Genomic DNA, 26675 nt, shown 5'->3' with positions numbered 1-26675 from the left:
ATCTTAGGTGAAGGGAAGGACAGCACACACTACAGGGGAAGTCAGCACAACTGGACTAAACCAAAGCTAAGAAGTTTCCTGAATACAATGAAACACAGGGACAGAGTAGCGGGGCGGAGGTCTGGGGACCATGCTTTCAGGGGACATCTAGGGCAAGTGGCATAACAAAGTTTATTAAGAAAATGTTCTGCATCCCACTCTGGTGAGCAGCGTCTGGGGTCTTAAAAGCTTGCAAGCAGCCATCTAAGATGCATCAATTGGTCCCAACCCACCCGGAGTAAAGAAGAATGAAGAACACCAAAGACACACAGAAAGTATTAGCCCAAGAGACAGAAAAGGCCACATAAAACAGAGACTGCATCTGCCTGAGACCAGAAGAACTAGATGGTGCCCAGCTACCACCAATGACCGCCCTGACAGGGAACACAACAGAGAGTCCCTGATGGAGCAGGATTAAAGTGGGGTGCAGAACTCAAAGTCTAATAAGAAGACCAGACTTAATGGTTTGACTGAGACTGGAGGAATCCCAGAAAGCATGGCCCCCAGACTCTCTGTCAACCCAGCACTAAAACGATTCCCTAGGCCAACTCTTCAAAGATTAGACTGGACTATAAGATATAAAATGATACTTGTGAGGAGTGTGCTTCTTAGCTCAAGTAGATACATGAGACTAAATGGGCAGCTCCTGTCTGGAGGTGAGATGAGAAGGCAGAGAGGTTCAGGAGCTGGTTGAATGGACATGGGAAATCAGGGGTGGAAAGGAGGAATGTGCTGTCACAGTATAGGGAGAGCAATTAGGGTCACATAACAACGTATGTATAAATTTTTGTATGAGAGACTAACTTGAATTGTAAACTTAAAGTACAACAATAAAATAAAAGTGAACAAAAATCTGCCATTGAAAACCCTATGGAGCACAGTTCTACTCTGACTCTTATCGGGTTGCCATGAGTTGAAATCAACTTGACAGCAACTGGTAACTGGTTAATCCACTTCGGGGGCACTGGTAGCAAACCCATGCAGAAATCAGGGATCTCCCTCTAAGCATCAATGCACAGGGAAGAGCCCACACTGCATTTCACTCCTATTTGAGGGAGGGGTTCTGAGGTTAAGGGGAGCTACAGGGTTCTCTCCCCTTCTTAGGTGACCTAAAGCCCCACCTGGCATATGCCCATGAACAAACCAAGAGGCCCCTGTATACCTGGGGGCAGCCAAGTAGAGAATTCCTTGGTTCAGTATATGGAAAACTAAAATAGCAATCATTTCCCCTCCATTTTCATAAGGAATCCCGTGTTGTCTCCTCTTTCCTCCAAGGAACACAGTTTGAAATGTAACTGTACAGCCTGGACAGACCATGAAGCACTAGTCACAATGTGTTCTTAGTGGAGGCAGAAGGTCCGCTAAATATAGAATCAACACATTTTAATAGCGTAGCCACAAAGACAGCTGAAAGTTTCTCTGGAAACTCTCTTAGTCTGGGCTCCACGTAGACATCCCATTTTGGAGCTACAAGAGTCATCCCACATAATTTGTTCATTAAAGATGTGTTAAATGAAGCCTAGATAATTTAAGTATATTGTCCAAGGTTATACAGTGACAGATCTGGGATAAGATCAGTCCTCCAGGGCTGTCAGTTCTGTCTCCTATCTACAAGATCAGAATGTCTTCAGTTTGCAGCAATAACAACTCTACTAAAGTTTCCTCCTTCCCTTTACCTTTCGATTTTACAGTTACTGTAACCCTGCATTAAAAAACCAAACCACCAAACTCATTGCCATTGAGTCAATTCCAACTCATAGTGACCCTCTGCACTACAGATGAACAAATCATTCGTATAGATTAAGAAATTTATATTGATATGTAGTATATGTACAAGAGCCCTGGTGGCACAGTGGTTAAGTGTTTGTCTGCAAACTAAAAGGCCAGCAGTTTGAACTTACCAGTTGCCTCGCAGGAGAAAGATGTGGCACTCTGCTTCTGTAAAGATTACAGCCTTGGAAGCCCTATGCGGCAGTTCTACTCTGTCCTGTAGGGTTGCTATGAGTTGGAATCGACTCAATGGCAACGGGTTTGATTTTTTTTTGTTTGTTTAGTATATATACAATATTCATTTCCTTTTATGAACTACACTATAATTCTAGTAGTAAGTTCAGTTGTTTATTATGATTATAGAATAAGATACGACGTATCATAGGTGAAGCATTTGCCTGGGACTTGATAACGTCAAAACATCTGAACAAAAGCAACCAACCACCACTCCAAAAAAAAAGGAAGGGAGGAAGGGAAAGATGGAAGAAGGAAAGGAGAAAAGAAGGCAGAGAAAAAATCCATCATTAATCTGGATTTGTAGCTCTGATTATCCTGCAGTACACAATACCGAGAAACGACACTGAACTCCAACACTCACTTTACTGACTGAGATTATTCAGCTCAATAAACATAAGCCCTGCCTCTGAGAGGCTGTGCCTGGTAACTATGCAGTTAAGCTGTGCTGTGTATGTTAGCAGCTGTTCCCTTCACTGAGATAACTGATGAGAACCTGTACAGAGTTTCAAAAATAATTAAAAAATTTCAGTGCATCTGGATCCATCTCCAGCTGAGATGAAAACCCACTTTCAAAACTGCAGTCTGCACACTCCTCCCTCATAACAGAACATGCAATTGCTGTGGAACCTGTTGTTTCTATTATAATAGGCTTTAATGAAATTAAGTACTCTTTACCTTTCTTGTAAGTGGAACTTCAATGGGGACGGGAACAACTTCAGCGAGTAAGCAGCCGTAAAATGCTACCATGAAAGCGGCAGGGTCGTTGTTAGGAAATACCAGTGCTACCTGAAACACACAGAACCCGGGAAACAGGAAAGAGATGCACCACTAGGAATCTAGGGCAGTTGGTGAAATAAAATTTTCTTAGTTCCTCTGAAAACAAATTTTAACATTAGAATATTTCTCATATGTTAACATGTTACATGTTATATTCTGCTTTTTAAGATATAAAAGGATTTAATCTTCCACAGGCACTGGAGTTAAAAGTTTAAATAAGAATGGATACTGGAATAAAAATTCAGTGCTCTATTTTTATTTGTGCAGACATTTAATGTTTATACATAAATTTGCCAAATTTTCTTTTATGTTATCACCAATCGTTTGACAAATATTTCATCCAATTTCCCTAGATTTTTAAAATTGTGAACCATTTAATTCGTCTGGAATTAGTATTTGCTGTGTAGCTAATTCAGTGTATATACAACCTTGGTCCATTGTTACCCAATGTTACTTACTAAGTAATCCTTCCTTAGTCTCTTATTTTAGAAAGCTTTATTTATGATATAAACTTTTAATAGACAATCCTATTTCTGGATTCTCCATTACGCTCTGCAGAACTCTGCTTCTATTTTTAACTTGAGTTCCTCTCATTTACTGCTTTAGCATTAGTGCTACTCTTTCTCAGGGATAGTTAACTTTGGCATGTTTTCATAAGTACATAAAAACTATGATTTAGAAACCATGTATTATTTTTGCATTACTTCATTTTAGAATTTAATTTTTTTTCAAAATTTCCTAACTAGAAATTATTGATTCTGTCATGCACAGTTGAATAAGACAGTCTAATTTCCCAATATCTAAATAAGCAGGCTTGCCAAAAGATACATATGGTATTGAGAAAGAAGCAGGTCATATGTTAAATTTGACCATGCTGACAATTCTGTAACATAGACAGTTGGTGGAAACAAAATTACGTTTTAGATTCTAGTAGATTCCCTTCCTATATGGCATTCCTGAAGTTAGGGGAATATATTTTAAAATAAGGTCAAAATTTACTAAAAAAAAAAAAAAAAAGCTTCTGAACTTGTTTTGAAATGTATCATTATACTTATCCTTTGCATTGTTTTGAAAAGGAAAAAATTAATCATGAAAGTTTTTATGTAATTAAATTGGTGAAGCCATGTGTCTTGCTTTATATTAAAACCTAACTGGAATATTGTTAGTACAAGAGAGCTTCAGTATTTTAATTTCAAGTGATGGGATATCATTTAAGGTTTCAGAGCTAGAAATCTTGTGTGAGATATTTGTATGATAGAATCATGTCCATCACTCAGCCACAATAAGCATTTAACTTCACTGTTATTGAGGCAGCACTCTTATAGACTCTACAAGGTTTTTTGTTTTGTTTTTTTATAATTTGCTTTAAGGACAAGACATTTGCACTTGTATCATTCTTATTAAGGTTTCCTTTTATATCTGAATCAGCTACAAATACTATAGTATTGTTAGACTCTGGAGTAATCACAGTGCAATACTATAAAAACATACAGATGCAGAACTTTTATAAAGCCCATGGTCTCAGTTTTCTTTAATAATTCTCTGTGTATTCCCTGGATACTTCATTGTACCACATCATCCTTAGAGCAGAATAACCACCAGTAAATCACGAGCTGGAAGACATACTGCTGAGCTCTGCAGTAAGGCCTTTCATGTTAAACGGATTCCAATCTTCCTCTTCCACTCTCCTTCCATTGATCTTCATATACGCAGCTCTACGGTTCAGGTGAATGGCTCTTTCCTTCTTTTGCCCACCACAGACTTTCCTACCTTACTTCCTTTTCCACACTATTTCCAACTACCTGACCAAGAGTGTACATGCTTCTCCCCACCCCACCCCCAAAGGCCTCAGATTCCCAGAGGCTCCCCCAAATGAAAAAGACCTTTATTCTTCCCAAATAGCTCACTATATCTCTTAGGATCTCTTTTGAAGTCCTTAAACACTCTCCAATTTATATAAAAGCTATTATCAATACGTCTTTACATTTGCTTTAGTACTACAAGCTTCCTGAAGACAGGATTCATATTTGATCATCTTTACATCTTCCATAGATCCTACTACAATATCTGAATAACTATTTAGTTTTGGACATTATAAATATCATTTCCAAAGACCAAGAATGTATTCTCCAAATAGCATTAACAGAAGTCACCCACATGAAAAGTCCTATAATTTTATGCTAGGGACTTCTATGTTCATAATTTTGGGGAAAACTGTGTTTTATTAAAAAATAATTTTCAAAGAGAATAAGAATTCCATTTATTGCAACAGCAGGTTGCTGTCAACTAAACACTGTAATTAGTGTGCTTATTTAATAACTATTCATACACAAGTGCCAGATGCTAACCACATGAACAGTTTAAGGAAAAATTTAGAAAAGTAGCCCCTATAATAAGCCAAGCCATCCCTTGTCAAAAATCTCATTACATATTTTATTCTATCACAACTGTGCTCACCACATTCCTACTAATATCTTGATTGATCACAAGGTAGTTTATTCTGCAACTATTATTGTACAGGAATTTCAAGAATCTGGGTTGCTATGAGTCAAAATTGACTCAGAGACAGAGTTTTGATTGGAGGTCATACTACAAATGAAATTTTTAAGAAACTAGACTACTAAGACTGTGGGCCAACTTACAGATAAGGGGACTATTACTCTGAGATTGCCTTTCAAAAGCTAGAGTTTACCTTATTCAATAATAGAAAGAATCACAGTTAATCACAGAATCCTAGAGCTGGCAGCAACTTTTAAATATTCCCCCTATGGCCCATGTCTCTATAATATCTCTTAAGTAAATCATAGCTCATGTTCTCATTGCTCTGTGGTGCTCAAAATATTTTTAAAGAATTCATATGGGATCCTTTGTGTGCAGGTAGGATAACCTAGTCTTGAGGCCTCTAAGATACATAACAACATAGAGTAAAAAATGTACTATATTTGAAGACAAGAAACTGGGTTCTATATCCAACCCCACATCTAAATCGGTATGCAAAGCTTGGACAACATTCTTACCTGTTCTGGGTCTAATACTAAAATGGAAATACTAATACCTGTCTTCTGTAACTTTCCAGATTACAGTAAAAATAAAAGAATTGCTTTCCAATGAAAGATAGTAGCCTATATCAAGAAATTTAACACCAAGATAGGAAAACGATTTGCTGCCAAGAATGTCTGTCTCACTAATATTAAAAAAAAAAAAAATTTATAATTATACTGCTTGGCCAGGTCCATGACACTATTTCTATGATGGTTAAGATCATGGGCTTTGGAGTGTAACAGACTTCTATGACATTTACCAGTTATAGAACCTCATTTAATGGTTTGATACTTAACCTCTCTAAGCCTAAGCATCCTTATGTATATAAAATGGGAGAAATACTAAAACTTAGCTCATTGAGTTGTTGTAAAGATTAAAGGATATATTGCATGTAATCACTCCTGGTTCATAGCAAATACTAAGAAAGCCTTATTTAAGTAGTAGTATTATTAGGAAAGGCTAACCTCTGGAATTTAAAACGGTAGGTATATTTTTGACGTTAAGACTATGCATTTCGAAGATCCAATAATTTAAATTGCACTTACCCTATCTCCAGGTCGGACCATAGGTTCTTGTTTTGTACCTAATTTATGTAGAATGTTGTAAGCAACCTTCATACTTCTTGTCCACAGTTTGCCTATCAATACAAATTATAAAGACGAGTAAATCCCTCAGAATATCTGGAAGCACAAGCCATGGATTTTCAGTTATGCATATAGGTACATATTAAACTATACATATTACTTCTCCAAATGAAATCACATCATATGCATCCATTTGCTTCTTGTATATGTGATCTGCAAGTAGCTCTTGTTAGAGACAATAATGAAAAAGGGAACCAGGTAGTCAAGAAGAGAAAATGTTCTAAGTCAGTGAAGAATAGACATTTTTAAAAACAAACTTCAGCAGAGAGAAGAAAAATGAAGAAAAAATAAAAACCAAACTTTAGGACTGCCTTCCCATTTTATCTATGCTGAGGGAGGAAGCTGATGGTACTTGTGTTATTACAAGGCTATCGTGAGTTAAGCTAATATTATTCGGCCATAGCAACGGGATGAGGTGTCCTTAAGAAATCCTCTGAGTAGATTTAACAAAGTTTGCCCAAAGTTTTTTGTTTTTGTTTTTCCTTTTAAGCACTCAAGTTATTCTGTGTCCCTGCAATCAAGATGGGAAACAAAAGCTAGCAACTCTCATAAAATCAGAGAAGCCTGAACATTTGAATGAGGTACCAAAAACAAAATAGAACTTCTCTTAGTGTGCAAAATACCTACAGCAAAGCCATAAAAAGTTTTCATTATTATCACAGAAATTGTAGGGGGAAGATTTTTAGAGCATACAGTATGGAAGGACTTCGTACAATAGTAGCTATTGCTGCTCTTACAAGTCATGCAAAATGACACATTTCTTTATTAACATATCCCTTCTCAGACGATAGTAGTCAATGTAAAGAGAACTTAAAGTAGGTTTTATAGGTTCATTCAAAAACTTGACTGATTTCCTCTTTTCCAAGTCCCAAATTTCTCAACTTCAAACTTTCTTAACCTAAGGGTTTTAGAGTTGAATCCTTGAACTTTGATAAGAATTATTATAAACATTTTGAGTAATGTTAAAATTCTGAATTCTAGAAAAATTACCACAAAGCAGGATTAAAAAAAGGAATACACAGAGAGAGAGAGACTTGGTAAAAAAACAACAGGCCCTGAAGAACTTGCAGAGTTCAAGTCCCCATCTTCATCTCAGTGCCAGGTATTTTCTCAGCATTGTCCAGGTAGGTGATGGTCTGAATAGTATGAGCTGGACTAAAAATGACTAAAATCTAACAAAAGTTCTAGAATACAAAAAGGCCTTTTACAACCTAGTCTCAACAACCTAAGCTGCAAAGAGCTTTTCAGAAGTAATCGAGGCCTTAGTATTAGTGCAATAATAGTATAATAAAGTTAAATCAAATGTTTCTTATAAACACAATAATTGTTTTAATCTTTTTCCCAATTTAAATGCAAAGGTTAATTAAAAAAAATTTTTTTTTTTTTGTTTATACCACATTTTGAAAAAAGAAAAAAACAACCACCCTGAATTTGTTTTATTTCATATTGGATTTTGCAGCTACACAAATTAATGTTACTACCATATACCTATCACAGGATTTATGAACTTGTCTTCTTAGTATTTGGAAGGCAAAGAAAATGTCTTAATCATCTTTGAGTCCCCTAATTTCTAGGACAATTCGTGGTACACAGTATGTGCTCAACAAATGTTTCTTGTGTGTTTTGTCATAAGCATGCTATAATAAAGGACAAAATTATAATATGCCTTTTAGCATACTTCTTTAGCACTTAAAACAATTACTAGATACAAAATTTTATTCATTTCCCAACTCCTTTAACTATCCCCTCACCAACAATGCAGTCCTCAGGACGGGCTACTTTACATCATTTGGTACTGGGGGCGGGCGGGGGGGGCAATGTATTTTTTTCCCTAAAATATCATCAGTCCATTAGAAATAATTCCGGGAGACTTTCTTTTTTTTACTAACAAAAACAAAATTATTTTGTGTCTTCAGATCTCTTTAATGTGAGCAATATTAGGGAACTATTAGAGTTGAACAAACAATTACAATCAATTTCTTGTAATTGAGAAAATCAATTTGTTGTAAATGAACAAATCAACACAATCTAACAATTACCATCATTATATTTTGCTAAAGTTTCAACTTCCTTCTGAGCTCGGAAACCTAAAGTCAGCATCATCATAAATTCACAGAAAAGCCAACTGATGACAGTTTGAAAAGAGTAAAACACATAAATACATTTTTGGCAAAATTCTAAAAATATACTTGATATTTTTCAAAGAGAAAAGGAAAGAAGGAATACATTTAATTGCTCATTTAGGTTAGAGAAGACATGAAAATGATGTAAACATTATTTAAATAGAAACTAATTTTAATTTCACTTGGAATTTAATGAGGAATAGGCAACTGTCCGGAGAGTACAACTGTGACCAGGCAGACAGGTGAGTAAAAAAGGGCTCATGGCAAGTGCCTTGAACACAGAGTGAACATGGAGCACCATGGCTATAAAACCTGGAAACGGGTAGAAGTTTGAGAAACACAACCTCAATAACGCAAAAGAAGCATATATAAAGATTGTCCAATGCTTTTCTAGCTCAAGAATCTAAATCCCTCAGAATATCTGGAAGCACAAGCCAAGTAATAAAACAAAACAAAAACAGGAAAAAGATACAAAACAGAAAAAATAAGCATTTGCTTGATAGAAAAAGCACATTACAACAAAGCAAAATGAATTTACAGATATCTCACTACAGCCAGAGAGGAGATAGGTGAGAAGGATATTGAAAAGTTTCTACTGAGTGAGGAACGATGAAGGGAAATTAGTTGTAGAGTACTATTTATTTTGATTAATTTAAGATTATGAAACGTCATGGGTACTCTTTAGTGCATTGGTTAAATGGTTGGCTGCTAACTGAAAGGCAGTCAGTTCAAACACATCAGCTGCTCCTTGGGAGAAAAGACCTGATGATCTACTCCCATAAAGATTACAGCCTAGGAAACCGTATGGGGCAGTTCTACCCTGTTCAATAGGTTCGCTACTAGTAGGATCGACCCGACAGCACAAAACAACAACATGAAAACTTCTTAGTATGTTCTTTTTTATTTAAATTAGAAAATGGAAAGCACGTTAAGATTTTTTATGTTTGTTCACAATCTTCATTCACCATCAATATATTGTCTATTAAAAATCCTAAGTTTCTCAGCTGAGAATTCTGCTACCCTAGGACTTTTCAAGGTAGTTAAATTATAGGATTGAGGGAATTTATAAATACTTTAACTACTACAGTCATTCAATGATATCAAGTTACTAGGTATTAGAACAACTCCTATTTAATGAACTTTACTGAGTCCTTCGGCAAAATGTACTCATTAAATGTTCACTTACTTTAAAGTGCCCCTACATAGCACTTTTCTATGGTTTTCACTGTATTAGTCAACATTTTCATTTTATGTCTTGACAAATTGTAACCTTACATTTTGAAATGCATTCCTTTAACAAGTAAAAACCAAATTTGACCTACAGCATTTTACTAATATAGATGACAGAAATAAACAAAATGCAGATGATTTAGAAGCAGGAGTTGAAATATTTTGGTGTAGACACATGCAGTCCAAATTTTCACAGATAGGATTCAGTCTTTGTCTTATGCCTCAAATTCACCTTAAACCTGCAGGAAAAGGAAAAAACTTGCCAGTACTCTGTTCAACATTCCATCAGTAGAAGAGGGGCTATACTTCTAATATAGGTTAAAAGCCCCTTGGGAATCGTGTCATACCTATCTTTGTATTCCAAGCCCTAGTACGTGCTAATGCATAGTAAATGCTTAATAAATCTTAATAAATGCTTGATGGTTGAAAGAATGAATGCATGCACTCATGCATGCATACAGGCTGGTCCCAGAATGTTCTAGTATATAGATAGGTAAGCCTTGGAATTATCTACAGTTAAGGAGCAGCAATTCCAAGTATACAAATATCTCTAAGGCAGAATTTGACCAACGTTGATGAGGGTTACACAGAAAAGTATTCTACCTTTAGGCTGAATAAATATGCTCAACTTCCAACAGCATATTTAAAAGAAAGAAAATAAATAAAGCTTATGTCTCATCATAGGTGACATATACCTTTATCCATCTAAAATTACCCAGTGAAGCTATAAAAATAAAGAGGCTATGCTCTTGAACCTAAATCCTATTTCTGTCAATGAAACTTCCATGCACAGGATTATGGCTGTGAGTTTACAGCTGGTGCGTCCAGGAGCATCTCATTCCCCCGAAAGGCTGGACTCTACTTATGTTCCATAATTCAATCTAACATCTGGCTTTTGACCTCGATTGCTGACGTTGAAATAGATTTCTTTGTTCCTTACCTGCAATGGGAGGTTCACTGATGTCATAAAAACAAACAAAACAATAATAAAGGTAATCTAACTTCACATAGTTTCTCTACAAAGCTAAAGCAGAGAAGGGTGAAAGTTACTTGCTTTCTCCACATCCCCTTATCCCTGGAACAAAGCGGAAAGAATCTACCTGGTACAGTTAACTACTCTCAAAAAGTTTACCATTTGCATTAATTGCATTGAATGAAGAATTTTTAAAAAGCTGGCTTTCTCTGTTTTTCTGAAAAAGTATTTTGGAAACAAGATTTTGTTTCTTCTGAATGATGTATATCAAAGAGTTTAGATATACATTCTTTGACTACCAATCCTTTCGGAAATGATTAATTTTAAGCCATAAAATCCATTAACTTATTAGCATAATCACCACACTTTTATATCAATTTCTGGTTTTAACTCCAAACACATTTAAACAATGGTAAATTTTTCATATTCAAACCAAATATTTTCTTTCAGATTCCATTTATTTCTGTACCAAAAATATAATGAAGCACAGATACAAATTAGCCACCCTAACAGTCATTTACTTTCTGTGCATTCAGTGGCAGCTATTAAGAGTTCTAAAAAACAGAATAAACTCACATTATCTTGGAACTGAGAAATCACTTTCCTTACTCAGATAAGTATTTCTGTCACTCTAAGAAAGTAATCCACCACTTGTCTGTCAGTTTGTCATACTGTGGTGACCTGCATGTTGTTGTAATGCTGGAAACTATGCCACTGGTATTTCACATACCAACAGGGTCACCAACATGGTGAGCAGTTTTCAGTTAAACTTCCAGACTAAAACAGAGTAGGAAGAAGGACCTGGCAGTCTGCTTCTGAAAACATTATCCAGTGAAAAGCTTATGAATAGCAAGGGAACATTGTCTGATATAGTCGCAGAACATGAGCCCCTCAGGTTGGAACCAAAAAAACCAAACCTGTCACCATCCAGTCAATTCCTACTCACAACAACCCTATAGAACAGAGTAGAACTGCCCCATAGGATTCCAAGGAGAGGCTGGTGGATTCGAACTGCTGACCTTTTGGTTAGCAGCCGATCTCTTAACTACTGAGCCACCAAGGCTCCTTAGGTTGGAAGGTAATCAAAATATGACTGGGGAAGAGATGCCTCCTCAAAGTAGAGTTGACCTTAACGACATGGATAGAGTCAAGCTTTCGGGACCTTCATTTGCTGAAGTGGTACAACTCAAAATGAGAAGAAACAGCAGCAAACATCCATTAATAATCAGAACATGGAATGTATGAAGTATGAATCTAAGAAAATTGTAAGTTGTCAAAAATTAAACGGAATGCACAAAGATCAATATCCTAAGAATTAGAGAGATGAAATGGACTGGTATTGGTGATTTTGAACAGGAAAATCACATGGTCTACTATGCTGGGAATGAAAAACTGAAGAAGAAAGGTGTCGCATTCATTATCAAAAATAACATGATCTATCCTGAAGTGCAACGCTGTCAGGGATAGGATAACATCTATACGCCTACAAGGAAGACCAGTTTTTGCGCACCAACTACTAATGCCAAAGATAAAGACATTAAATATTTTCACCAACTTCTACAGTCTAAAATTGATCAAATGTGCAATCAAGATGAACTGATAATTACTGGTGACTGGAATGCAAAAGTTGGAAATAAAGAAGGACTGGTAGCTGGAAAACATGGCCTTGAAGACAGAAACGATTCCAGAGATCGCATGATAGAATTTTGCAAGACCAACGAATTCTTCATTGCAAATACCCTTTTTCAACAACATAAATGGTGACTATACATGTAGACCTCACCAGATGGAATATATAGGAATCAAATCGACTATATCTGTGGAAAAAGATGATGGAAAAGCTCAGTATCATCAGTCAGAACAAGGCCAGGGGCTGACTGTGTAACAGACCATCAATTGCTCATATGCAAGTTAAAGTTGAAGAAAATTAGAACAAGTCCACAAGAGCCAAAATACGACCTTGAATATATCCCACCTGAAGTTAGAGACCATCTCAAGAGGAGATTTGACGCATTGAAGACTAATGACCAAAGACCAGACGAGTTGTGGAATTACATCAAGGACATTATACATGAAGAAAGCAAGAGGTCATTAAAAAGACAGGAAAGAAAGAAAAGACCAAAATGGTTGCCAGAAGAGACTCTGAAACTTGCTCTTGAATGTAGAGTAGCTAAAGTAAAAGGAAGAAATGAAGAAGTAAAAGAGCTGAACTGAAGATTTCAAAGGATGGCTTGAGAAGACACAGTAAAGTGCTACAGTGACATGTGCAAACACCTGGAGTTACAAAACTAAAAGGGAAGAACACTTGGCATTTCTCAAGCTGAAAGAACTAAAGAAACAATTCAAGCCTCGAGTTCCAACACTGAAGGACTCTATGTGCAAAATGTTGAATGATGCAGGAAGCATCAAGAAGATGGAAGGAATACACAAAGTTACTGCACCAAAAAGAAATGGTTGATGCTCAACCATTTCAAGAGTTAGCATATGATCAAGAACTGAAGGAAGTACTGAAGGAAGAAGTCAAAACTGCACTGAAGGCATTGGCAAAAGGCTCCAGGAATTGACAGAATACTAATTGAGATGTTTCAACAAATGGATGCAACGCCAGAATGAGCTCACTCATCTATGTGAAGAAATTTGGAAGACAGCTACCTGGCCAACCAACTGAAAGAATCCATATCAATGCCTATTCCAAAGAAAGGTGATCCAACCGAATGTGGAAATTATTGAACAATATCATTAATATCACTTGCAAGAAAAATTTTACTGAAGATAATTCAGAAGGGATTACAGCAGTACCTTGAGAGGGAACTGCTGGAAATTCAAGCCGGATTCAGAAGAGGACATGGAATGAGAGGTATCATTGCTGATGTCAGATGGATCCTGGCTGAAAGCAGAGAATACTAGAAAGATGTTTACCTGTTTTATTGACTATGCAAAGGCATTCGACTGTGAATCATAACAAGTTATGGATAACACTACGAAGAATGGGAACTCCAGAACACTTATTTGGGCTCATGTGGAATCTGTACTTAGGCCAAGAGGTAGTCATTCGAACAGAACAAGGGGATACTGCATGTTTTAAAGTCAGGAAAGGTATGCATCAGAGTTGTACCCTTTAACCATATTTATTCAATCTGTATGCTCAGCAAATAATTCGAGAAGCTGGACTAGACAAAGAATGGGGCATCAGGATTGGAGGAAGACTCAGTAACAACCTGCAAAATGCAGATGACACAATTTTGCATGTTGAAAGTGAAGAGGACTTGAAGTACTTACTGATGAAGATCAAAGACTACAGAATTCAGTATGGATTACAGCTCAGCATAAGGAAACAAAAATCCTCACAACTGGACCAATAAGCAACATCATGATAAACAGAGAAAATACTGAAGTTGACAAGGATTTCATTTTACTTGGTTCCATAATCAATGCCCATGGAAGCAGCAGTCAAGAAATCAAATGTCATATTGCATCGGGCAAATCTGCTGCAAAAGACCTCTTTCAAGTATTAAAAGGTAAAGATGTTACTTTGAGGACTAAGGTGTGCCTGACCCAATCCATGGTATTTTCAATCTCCTCATATGCATGCAAAGGCTGGACAAATGAATAAGAAAGACTGATGAAGGACTGATGCCTTTGAATTATGAGGTTGGCGAAGAATATGAAAATACTATGGACTGCCAAAAGAATGAACAAATCTTTCTTGGAAGAAGTACAGCCAGAATGTTCCTTAGAAATGAGGATGGTGAGACTTTGTGTCACATACTGTGGTCATGCTGTCAGGAGGGACCATTCCCTGGAGAAAGATACCATGCTTGGTAAAGAGTAGAGGGTCAGTGAAAAGGAGGAGGCCCTCAACGAGATGGATTGATACTGTGGCTGCAACAATGGGCTCAAACATATCAAGGATTGTGAGGAAGTCTCAGGCCTGGGCAGTGTTTCATTTGGTTGTATATAGTAGGTTCACTATGAGTTGGAACCAACTCGACAGCACCTACCAACAACAATAACAATAAAGTAATATTTCTATGAATCTTTCTATCAGCCTAGCAAAGTAATATTAGATATGATATAAATTTAATATAAACTCAAATCCAATTACAAATTATGACTTATAAATTTCTGTATTTAATTTATGAAAGAGTATAACATGATAAAATATTTCTTCAGATATGCAGAATATCAAAAATGATTAGATACTAAACAAAAATTATGAACATATATTACTAGCAACAGCAAATTAATGATTGTCAACATTCACTGAATCCTCATACGTGCTGGTACAATACAAAGAATTTCATGTGCACTGCCTCACTGTCTCACTGTATCTTTTCTACAGCTCTATTTCAATGTCTACCTGAGTACAGAAACTAAGACGCAGGAATTTGAGTTAACAAGAGACAGAGCAAGAATTTGAACTCAGATTTGCGTTGACATCAAGGACTGGCCTCTTAATCAATTTGGTTTGATAATGTTTTAAGTCAGGTAAAACCTATTGGATCATATATTCCAATTTTTAAAAACACATTTAAACTCTAGCTAGACCTTCTATTCAAAATCTTATCTCCATCTTACTTGAGAAAAACAGAGCTATAGGGCGCACTGAAACAGCAACACAATTTCTATTTTATTAATTCTCTTTCTAAGTTATTGGTAGACAGACTTAGGCAGACATGGCTGTGGCAGCATGCTTGTTCATTTTCCCATTCTTGCCTATTCTGTAATATTCTTTGGACTTGGGCAGACATGGCTGTGGCAGCATGCTTGTCCATTTTCTCACTTTTGTCTGTTCTGTGATATTTCCTTGAATTCGGGCAGACATTCTAGCTCTGGTAGCATGCTCGTCCATTTCCCACTTCGGCGTTTTTGAATATATGCCGAATAAAACTTTCTTTTTGCTTTACTAAACTTTATGATGTTTTTACCTTACAACAGTTAATGGCATAGTCATCAAGGATTCTGAAGTTACGAATCCAGTCGACCTCGAGGAGACCTAGACTGTGGAGCAGAAGCTAGCAAAGAGAAGTCCTGTCTTCTGGACCCATGTGTTCCCACTCCATGTCCCTTCAACACCGACGGGGTGAGTGGTCTCGGAAAACGAGCCTTTGCTTATTCTTTTTAGTTCTCTTTCTCATGTTTTCTTAAGTTTTGTTAGGCATATTTGTTTGAAAAACTGGTTGTTTGATTAAGGAGACTCTTTCTTAGATTTTTGCTTGATCGTTTGGTTAAGAGTGACATTTAGTAACTCTTTAAGTGAACTGCAGTTTAGGTCCAGATTTGGGCGTTTGAAACATTAAAGAGGTAATTCTATTTTCAAAGAGCTTTGAGTTACTATAAGCTGCAAAATTTGTGGCTCAGAGAAAGCCTAAAAAATAGTGCTCTGCTTTGTCAAATTTGCAGGGAGAGGTGGCAGCTCTTGCCTGTTTTGCCAAATTCTCAGGGGGAGGTGGCAGCTCCTGACTTGTGTTATGAAATTTGAGGGAGAAGTGGTAGTTCCGTACCTTTTTTATGATACAGTTTTTCAATAAAGAATCACAATGTTAAAATTAAAATCATCAGTAGCTTTACTTTCCAATCGAAGAACTAGTCTATTTAAGGTCTAAAATAAGAGACTAGGTCTCCAGCCAGCAGAACAAATTAAGTTTAAAAAGAAGGAAACCAAAATCTTGAACCTTAGAGCTTAACATCTTTGATAAATGTACCAAGACACTGGTCTAGGGTTCACATTTAAAAACACTATAAACTGAGTATACTAGAAGTAATTTGGAATTTCAGTGAGCACTTTGGAAAAATGCACTTTCATTTGTGTTGTCCCTTTTTTCCTTTAGGGAACTCTGCTTGATGCTTAGGTTTTGTCAAAAGGTCTAATATTCTTCCATCTGAGGCTCTGGTAAGTTGATAAGTTTTATCTAGAACCTGTTTTTACCATTGAATTGAGTCGATCTTACCAAAAATTCCTATGTACACTTTAAAAACTAGGATCCACATATCCTTGTTTTGTGCGGTATTGTCTGGTAAGTTTATGTGGTCTTTCTGTCTCCTTTTGTCCTGAGAGCTTGCTTCTTGTCTAGAGCCTTGTGTCTAAGTTTCTGTCTTGTATTAGATTGGTGGCTATGGCTAAAATTGCTGTTTTTTGTAAGACTAGTCACAGAACCTCAGTTCCTTCTTTGTCCAGAAAAAACTGCATCTTGTGTCTGTCTTATGATTTAGACTTTTAATAGCAACTTGGAGAAATTTTGATATAAATTGGTCTATTTGAAAAGTACACTAAGGTCTTTATGTTTTATACTATGTCAATCTTAAAAGTGAAACCTTTCTAAGTAACTTAGCTAGATATTATATGAAATGTGTTTTATTTAAGGAAAAAGGATAGTTTTGTCTTAAAGTAAAAGTAGTAGTTCCAGAACAGTAAAAGAAAAAGAAATTATCCTTTGCCCTTCAAAATTCCTATGTTAACTTAAACATAAGTAAACGAATTGGGATGACACCTCCAGTCTTGCTAGCCAAGAACTGATAGACTCATTTACAAAATTGCTAAAGAGTTTTGGTATTTTCTGGGTAGATACCCTTTCAAAATGCCTCCATCAACTTAAACATATGTAAATATCTTCCATGAGTCAAGAGAATGAGGGCGGGGCATGATCAGGCCTCCTCAGCCCCCAGCCCCCAGTCGTCAAGGTCGTGTAGCTCAAGGGAAGCTTTTGAAAGACACTTTCCAGCTAGGTGGAGACTCTTTTAAGACAAAAGATAAGAAAAATTGCTGCTTTGCTATAGTTATCAGAAATTGAGTGGATCCTGATCACAGAACTGTAAACAAGTTCTATTATAGGGGACCTCTAAGAAGTCAAACAATAGAAATTACAATGAGGCACACCTGAAGTGGCCTGGAAAAATGTTTCCACTCCTAGCCAGACACTTAAGGTTATATGCATACCAACAAATTGGTCAACTGAGCAGATACTCTGTGATTTCCAAAGCCAGCTGATACAATCTTTAAGGGCTAAAATTAGATTGGGAAAAATGACGAGCAATAGTAAAAGCTGAATGAAATCCTAGACTGTTAAATAGATTTTTCTTTCAACAACAGTTACGTTTATGGTATACAGGCTTAAAATAATTCCAAAGACATTTTCGGTAACTTACAGATATTAAATTAATAGATACTTATCATAATTTAAGTTCATATACTTCAGCTATTTATGCCACAAGAGGAAGAATGTATATATATTTTTAAGTCTGCTAATGAGTGTGTTCATTTTTGCCATTTAAAGGGATGCATTATAAGAGGTATGCAACAAAGACAATGTTTAAGAGGTTTATTAAAAATAATTTTACTTGACAGGTTAAGTTTTATCTGTCTGACTAAAGTTTAATGGTTTATGAGATTTTTAGGAGTTTTCGTGTAAAGTAGCATATAAAACAAAGGATTGGGTTTCTTGCCGTTAAAACAAAAAAAACTTTCTTTGATTTCTGAGTTAAAGGGTTAGTTTATTTGTGTAATCTGCCTCAAAGACAAAGGTTTGGCCTCTCATTAGAATAAGATTCCTGAATCTAAATACTAAGTCACATGGCTTTAGAAAAAAAGAAACCTAAGGTTTTTACCTTAAGATTTTCAGTTAAATAAGTATTGTTTCACAGTGACCTATAATATTATTATTTCATTATTGTTGACTTGGTCGCAACTTCATCTTTTTGAAACTAGCATCATCAAAGCCAATGGTTTGATTGGGGAATTCACATCATATACCTATGAAGTTTATTACAATTCAGGTATTTAGAGATTTGATAATCTTGTTATATTCTTGGTATATCCTGACTATATGGTATTTTGTCTCAAAATTACTATGTATTATATCTGAAGCTCTTTGAATATTTAATGGTTATATTTGGAAATATTTTTTATCTGAAGTTTTTTTTTTAACTGATTTTATTTGGCCTTTACATTGTGCTTGTAATTAATTTCTATCAGGTCTTTTACTATTAAGAATATTATGTTTATGGATTAATCATGGCCATATTAAGTTTTGTCATCTGCAGATAAGTTTTAACTTTGCTGATTTGCTGAAAACGTTTGACCAAAATATCTCAACAAAAAGATGGACTATGTTGGACTTGCTAAAAGGACTGTGACTAGACTCAATCAAGATTTCCAGAACTCTTATGCAGAAGCTGATGCGTTCATAGACTGCTGATAATCCAGAACTACATGGAACAGAAATTAACTACATGAAGACTGAGTAAACAAAAGGAAACTATGGGTTTTATGTGGGAATATTGCTGATGTTTTACGGTCCTATTTCTGGATATAATAAACTAATTTCCTTTCTCCTAAATTATCTAACTAATGGATTTAGACATTGTAACTCCTAAATTAGAAGTTCCTGTTGGTAAACTTAGCAAAGTTGTAAATATCATAACCAGAGAAGTATCTGAAATTTGAGCTATGATTTTACAAAATAAAGCAGCATTAGATTTCCTATTAGTTCTCCCAAGAAAAGTTTTGTGCCTTAATATATAAATATTGCTGTATTTATATTAATACCCAATCTGAGGTTTTGCAGAATGTAGTTGCTGTTGAGGCACATGAAAAACAGCCACTAATGCTGCTTATGCATAAACAAACACCTCATGAGATTTGTTTCCTTGATTCAAAGACCTTCGGGTCATGGTTTCATTGGTTATTTCAGACAACTGGCCTAATATTATTGTTAGTGTTTCTGTTTTACTTCCTACTTTGCTGTATGGTGCCTGGAATCTTAAAAACCAGATGATGCCCAATTACCATTTGTTGAGCATTTTTTTATCAAAGATTCTATAGTAAGATCATGAGCCAAAGGAGGGAACCATGAAAAAGTTGTTTGTAATTCTCCTGGAATCCAGATTTCATGGAGGTTGAGGCAACCCACACAGGACATTGCCTTTGGGTGTCCTTTTGAACCTCGAGCTTTGAGAAAAAAACTGATTTCCTGAAGCCACTTTGAGTCAAATAATGGTCCAGATAAACCAGTAAGACCGTTTTTCTCTGGGCATTGTGCTTTTTTTTGAAGAATTCAGTCTGTTTTAGGAAACTAACTTCAAAGACCAGACTGAGAGTTATGTTTAAGGTAAATTAGTAATCAGTTTAATCAGTCTTTAAGACAATATCGTATGAAATACCTGTCTAATGTTTGTAATGAAACTGTCACCCTCTTACGATGCAGAAAATCATGTATCTTAAAGAAACCAGATTCTCAGAAGAGATCTGTCTTAGGTTCCACTTCTGCTTATGAGAAAGTGACCCATGACTGTTAACAGGTAAACCAAGGAAGGACAGCTTGCCCTTAGGGAGAACACTTAGTATGTTTTAAAGAGATTAACTGAAGACTTCCAAAAGGAGAAGTCCATCCTGTATTACCTTGCTAATCATGAATTCTCTAATGGAAACTTTGTTGTCACATGTAAATTTTTCTATACCTTCTGTTTTCTCTAGACAAACTTCGTGTGCTCCTTAATGCATATATATTTCTATGTGGTAGATCCAACTATACTAATTTAGATGATCCTTTCCAACTGACAGTGAATTTATGTGGGCAATCGCTTGTTTAAATTACTGGCGAATGCGTGGACAATGCACTTTGGAAACTTTAGATATTCATAGTGATGATGCTAGTAAATATTGGAAAGGTAATGTTAAATTATTAGACATTGTAAAATGAAAGTCAGAAGAAAACCCACTGGTCCAACACTCAGGGTATGGTTGGTAGCTTTAATTCCTACTTATGGTATATCTGAGTTGGAGAAATCTTTAAGAAAATTTATCAGTCATTATGAGACAAATAACAGACAAAGTTGCTGGTGAGATCGAAGCACAACGGTGAGCTCTGATCTCATAAGCCAAGGTGATATGAGATAACAAAATAACCTTAGATTTTTATTATCCCAAGAAAGTAGTCTGTGCTGCAGACAAGACATACATAGAATCAGACAGCAACCTACTTGGCTACACACTGTAATACTCTTATAAACACCTGACCTGTTTGGTTTGTTACCATCAGGAATAAGTACCTGGGCTAAGTCACTATTGCAAGAAATAGTAATATTCATAGTCTACATCCTGATAGTATTAGGCATAATAAAATTTATCCTCTATTGTCTTACACACCTAAAAGGCAAAGAAGGCCTCGGGCTAAAATGTTGATGTACATTGAGTCTGCTCACTCCGGCAATGTGACTGATGAGAACATTGCTCTTACTTAAGAGCCTGGTGAAGAACCAGATGGTATCCAGCGGAAAACCAGCACTGTGAGTTTAAAGAGCCTGCAATGGCCACCATCTAGGAACTTGACCAAGTCCAGGTATTGATCATTGATGTGTTATCCCCAATCTCTGATCAAAAGGAGAGAACGATTTAGGAAAAAATAATGAAGTTATTATTCCCTGTCCTTGAGCATAGAGAATGCAACCCAGCTGGAGCTGGGCCCACAAGGACTCACAAGGATACATCAGCTGGGCCCTGACGTACAAAGACAATAGCTAAGATAATCTTGGAAAATATCTTTTAGGGAAACTTTCACATAAAGCCAATCAGACAGAACACAAAAGACTTTCCACTCTTAACTTCTTCTATTAGCATTTAGTGAATAGAAATTTGTTGGACCAATGAAGCCCCTCCTGGTTGTCATTACTGAAACCTGTACCAATGATTGTTAAGAAAGACAATTCAAAATGTAGGATCACAACTTCTAGCCAATCTGTGAAAAGGTAAAGCTTTCAATGGTTTTGTCCATTTGTAATGTTAATACATACTGATGATTCTGTAATGGTCTTTGGACTCAGGCAGACATGGCTGTGGCAGCATACTTGTCTGTTTTCCCACTCTTGTCTATTCTGTAATATTCTTTGGACTCGGGCAGACATGGCTGTGGCAGCATGTTTGTCCATTTTCCCATTCTTGCCTACTCTGTAACATTCTTTGGACTTGGGCAGACATGGCTGCAGCAGCATGCTTGTCCGTTTCCCCACTTTTGTCTGTTCTGTGATATTTCCTTGGATTCCGGCAGACATTCTAGCTCTGGCAGCATGCTTGTCTGTTTCCCACTTCTGCCTTTTTGAATACATGCCGAATAAAACTTAGTTTTTGCTTTAAGAAATAAATAAACAAATAATTGGTAGAGACAATCAAATCTACAGATATAAACTCCAAATCTGATTAAATCTAATTAGATTGAATTTTTTATTAGAAAAAAATCTGAAATCCACCAAAAAACTCAATAGTATTGGAACTATAGAAAAGTAATATGAAATACAGATTATCTCATAGATCTAAGAAAGAACTAATGCCAACACAACCTATAGTAAAATGTAAGACTGGGAGGAGAAACATCTATCTATTAAAAATGAAATCTGTCACACTGCGATATCAGTAAGGGTCACAGTTTCCACACAGACTGGATTTAGAATTCTTATTTCAGATCTGGATGGATATTTTGAATTTAAAAATAATAGATAAGACAACTGGAATTGACTATTAACAACCATTTACTTGCTGAAGAATCTCAGCTTCATAGAGTGTACACAGAGAATCTTAGAAATAAGTAGATGAATAGTTATGGTGGCATATATACTCCTCCCCTGTCAAAAAGGGATGGTAATACCTGCTCTAGGGATCTCACTGTATCACCATAAAGATCAAATGAGATGAATGTGATATTATTTTGAAAAGTTTCTACACTTGTTTAAAAGAATTCTGAGGTCATTAAGTATAGTGTAGTATATAGTATAGCATACAGTATAATATATAGTAAGGAGCAATGGTGGTGCAGTGGTTAAAGCACTCCTAACCGAAAGGTTGGCAGTTTGAACTCACCAGCTGCTCTGCGGGAGAAAGATGTGGCAGTCTGCTTCTGTAAAGATTACAGCCTTGGAAACCCTATGGGGCAGTTCTATTCTGTCCTATAAGGTTACTATGAGTCAGAATTGACTCGACAGCAATGGGTGATTTTGGTTTCATAGTATATACTATTGTAGCTATTTTTTTAAAGAAATAAAATGTTAGCCAAATATATATAGGCCAAAACAGACAGCCATATTAATTTGTCATCAATGATCAAGACATTAATCACTGGTTAATCATTGATTAATTATAAAATACAATGGATGGTGCAAACAGTTGAACACTCAGCTGCTAACCAAAAGGTTGGTGGTTCGAGTCCACTGAAAGGAAGCTCAGAAGAAAGGTCTAGCAATCTACTTCAGAAAAATCAGCAACTGAAAAAGTCTATGGAGCACAGTTCTACTCTGACTCCCATGAGGTTGCCATGAGTCAGAATCAATTGAGACAACTGGTTTGGTTTTTCTAAATACAATGCTTGCCACTTATAGCAAAGAGCAAGGTTGTTGTTAGTTCTTTTTCCTTCAAGGCAAATAGAGCTATGCCTTCTTAAAACATTAAAGTGCTAAAAATTTCTAAAGAAAGCAGCAACCATCAGCTGGTATAAATATTACCTATTTCAGGAAATTAGCCAGGATACTTGTTTGGTTGTCTGAACCCAATAACACTGATGATTTATCAGTGTTATATAAACTGATATATCTTATATATAGCTATAAGGAGCCCTGGTGGTGCAGTGCTTAACAGCTATGGCTGCTAACCAAAAGTTCAGCAGTTCGAATCTACCAGCTGCTCCTTGGAAACCCTGTGAGGCAGTTCTACTCTGTCCTATAGGGTCGCTATGAGTCAAAATCGACTCAACGGCAATGAGGGATATAGCTATAAAGAAGTCAAATTATATCACAGCAAACAAAAGGCAATACATATTGGAAAAGCTACTTATAATACAATTTGCCTATAAGCTGTCCAGAAAATCAAAAAGTTGACATTCATTTTACTCTGTGAAATGGAAAAATTAAAACCCAAATAACACTTCTGAATTAATTTTCAAACTTTGTTAGGATAAACCATTCATTACAAATTGTGGGAAATCAATTTCATGTTCAAGATGTAACTTGAATGGTTTGAGAGGTGACACATTCATTCACCCATGGAAGTCATTTGGATTCAAAGAGGAGTTGATGTCTTAGGTAGGGAAATAATATTTGCAAACTGAGATGAGTGGCAAATTGCTCTGCCCAGCACTACCCCAAATGCTTGGAAAGACAAAACGTCTGCTCTAAAGACAGAATGTTGTAAAGATCAGCTTGGAGTCAGACATATCTGAACTGGAATCTTGGGTCTGCTGGGCAAGGGCTTGGGAAAGTTTATTTAGGGTTTTGTTTTGTTTTTTTACTTTTTTTTTCTTCTCTTTAACCTTTCTGAACTTATTTTACTTACCTGCAAGGTAGTGATTATACAATCTACCTTGCTGAGATAATAGTGCACCCTAAGGAAGTTAGCACAATGCCTGACACACCACCCTACTTAAATGCCTATCTCCCTTTTCTACTTTACTCAAATGGATTTATAACATACTTGGTTTTAAACATTTTACCTCCATTGACTAGATACTTCAGAGAAAAAAAATACAAACTTCGGACAACCATTTTAAAAAGCAGTAAGCAAATCAATTTAGTCAAAATTTAAAAGATAATTATGTATAAAGACATTCAGTTGCCTTATGTTCCCTAGGTAAGAACGTGATCATTGAATCCCGCAACATTTTTCCTCCTGTCCTCTCGTTTCTCATTTTTCTTCCTTTCCTTGTATTCATCAAGGCAGGGAAGAACAATTCTTTCCCACTGATATTCTTATATGCTATTTAACTGATTGAATGAAACATTTAAGTCTGACATAATAAAGTACTTTCATCTTCTACTTCAAATAACTTAAACATCCTTTTGTGAAACAAATCCCATACTTATTCTTCTTTGTATAGTCCATGAATGTAAGAGGCAAACTGTAAACTGAGGCTTTAAACAAACTGTCAGGCTCAGTGAATCGATTTTAAAGCTAAGGTTTCTTGTGATTCTTTGGAAGAATATATTTATGACAATTGGAATGAAAGTATTTTAGTACACAACGTCAGGGTCATAACCTGGCTGAAATGAACACAATGCCTTTTGATCACAAAGACAATGAGTAAAATGGGTGAATTTCAGGTCTAGGAGAGTTTGATTTAGTCTACAGAACACTAAGACAGCCCAGGTCTGCCTATCAATTGTGCTTTCTTAGCAGGTATTACCAAGAAATAAATGTCAACTTTTCAATTGCCTAAAATGTGTTAGTAAAATTCATAAAAATGTTTCAAACACACTCCATGAAGGAAATATACCATATACTACTCATTTGCAAATTTGCAATGTGTATCAAGCAAGACATTTTCCCTTCTGACAACCTAAGTGGCAGAAAGCTTACATCTCACAGAAGTAATGGAGGAAAGACTCCTGGTCACCAAAACATCTTGTCTCGTTTTACAAGTTAAAGAGGTTAGGTGTACCTGAAATTTAAGTGTACTGATCTTCAGCCTCTTCTGTTTAATTTAGTCATCAGAAAATAATTTTGCTTCATTAGAACCTCTACTCTAGTATGAACATAAATTCAGTGACCTACAGACATTTCTATTTATAGAATCAGTAGAAAGTTATCAATACTGATGACCAAAGTACTACTTTATTCTAAATAAAATCAATATACATATGTTTGCTTTTCTAAATCCGTAAACAGGTTTCTCAAATACTTAAGGAATGGTTTTTTGACATTTAATAAGGCAAGTCTTTTCTCCTACAGATGATTTTTTTTAATGGTTTATTATAAGGAAAGAAGAGTGGTCATTTTAACAAAGTCCCCTTGTGTAAGAAGTGAGAGTTTCATTTCCCAATTAATAATCTCATTATTAATTGAACAACAATTGTTAGGCTCTTTTGGGGTTATAAATGAAAATAAGCTTCTTTTTCCTCATCTGTAAAATAAGAATAAAAATAAGATCTACTTCATAGGGTTGATAGGGGAATGAAACAAGATAATTCATTTCAGCCATTAATAGGTGTTTAGCTGGAGACATAATATTATCTCACGGAATGATTAAAAAATAAGATACAGTTCTTGTCATTAAGGAATCTACTCTCTTGTCAAGGAAGGAAAAAAAAACACAACACAATTATAATCCGAGGAACTTTGTGATAATTACCACAAGAAGCACACACACAGCAACTTAGGAGTACAGAGAAAAGAGCAAACATTTCTGGTTGGGGAACTGAAGAATGCTTCAGCTGAAGAAGTAACATTTGAACTGGGTCTTAAAAAATAGGGTATTCTACAGGACCAGTGGTTAAGCTTTCAGCTACTAACCAAAAGGTTGGCAGTTCAAATCCACCATCTGCTCCTTCGAAATCCAATAGGGCAGTTCTACTCTGTCCTATAGGGTCGCTATGAGTTGGAATCGACTCTATGGCAATGGGTTTGGGTTTCTTTCTTTTTTATGTATATAGCAGAAGATTCACACAAAATTCAGAATCTTAGATCTGAAAGTACTAAGAGGGTTGTTCTAGATTACCCCTAATTAAAAATAAATTCAATATATAAATACGTATTAAGAAATCACTACATAATTGAGATCATAAAATATTTGTCCTTTTGTGATTGACTTATTTCACTCAGCATAGTATCTTCAAGCTCCATCCATACTGTAGCATGTATCAAGACAAAACAAGGCAAATGTATGGAGAACAAAGTTAATTAGCGGTTACCACGGGTGGGAAGGAGGGAGAAAAGGGGGGTTAACGGTGATGGAAAAATCGCATTGATTAAGGGTAGGGTTGCAGAGCCAATTATTGTAATTGCAGTCAATAAGTTTTACACCTGTAAAAAGTTGAACTGGCAAAAGTTCTGTGATAGATATATTTCCAAAAATGACAAAAAAAAAA

The 26675-nt window shown here is 35.9% G+C and overlaps 1 protein-coding gene across 3 annotated transcripts in view; it reads right to left on the bottom strand.

Annotated features, from left to right (window-relative positions):
* DIP2C (disco interacting protein 2 homolog C) overlaps nucleotides 1–26675 on the bottom strand; it is a 372164-nt gene that overhangs the window by 230391 nt on the left and 115098 nt on the right. For all 3 annotated transcript variants that reach the window (XM_023740166.1, XM_023740165.1, XM_004385883.3), the window contains 2 exons: nucleotides 6411–6502; nucleotides 2722–2832 (listed from right to left, as the gene is read on the bottom strand). In XM_023740166.1, coding sequence (XP_023595934.1) covers nucleotides 2722–2832; nucleotides 6411–6502 — 203 coding nt within the window. The remainder of the gene's footprint in view (nucleotides 1–2721; nucleotides 2833–6410; nucleotides 6503–26675) is intronic.

This window comes from Trichechus manatus, unplaced genomic scaffold (assembly GCF_000243295.1).
Source record: "Trichechus manatus latirostris isolate Lorelei unplaced genomic scaffold, TriManLat1.0 scaffold00149, whole genome shotgun sequence".
NCBI lineage: Eukaryota > Metazoa > Chordata > Mammalia > Sirenia > Trichechidae > Trichechus > Trichechus manatus.
Note: the sequence above shows the minus strand (reverse complement) of the source record. Positions and strands in the feature narration are given on the sequence as shown.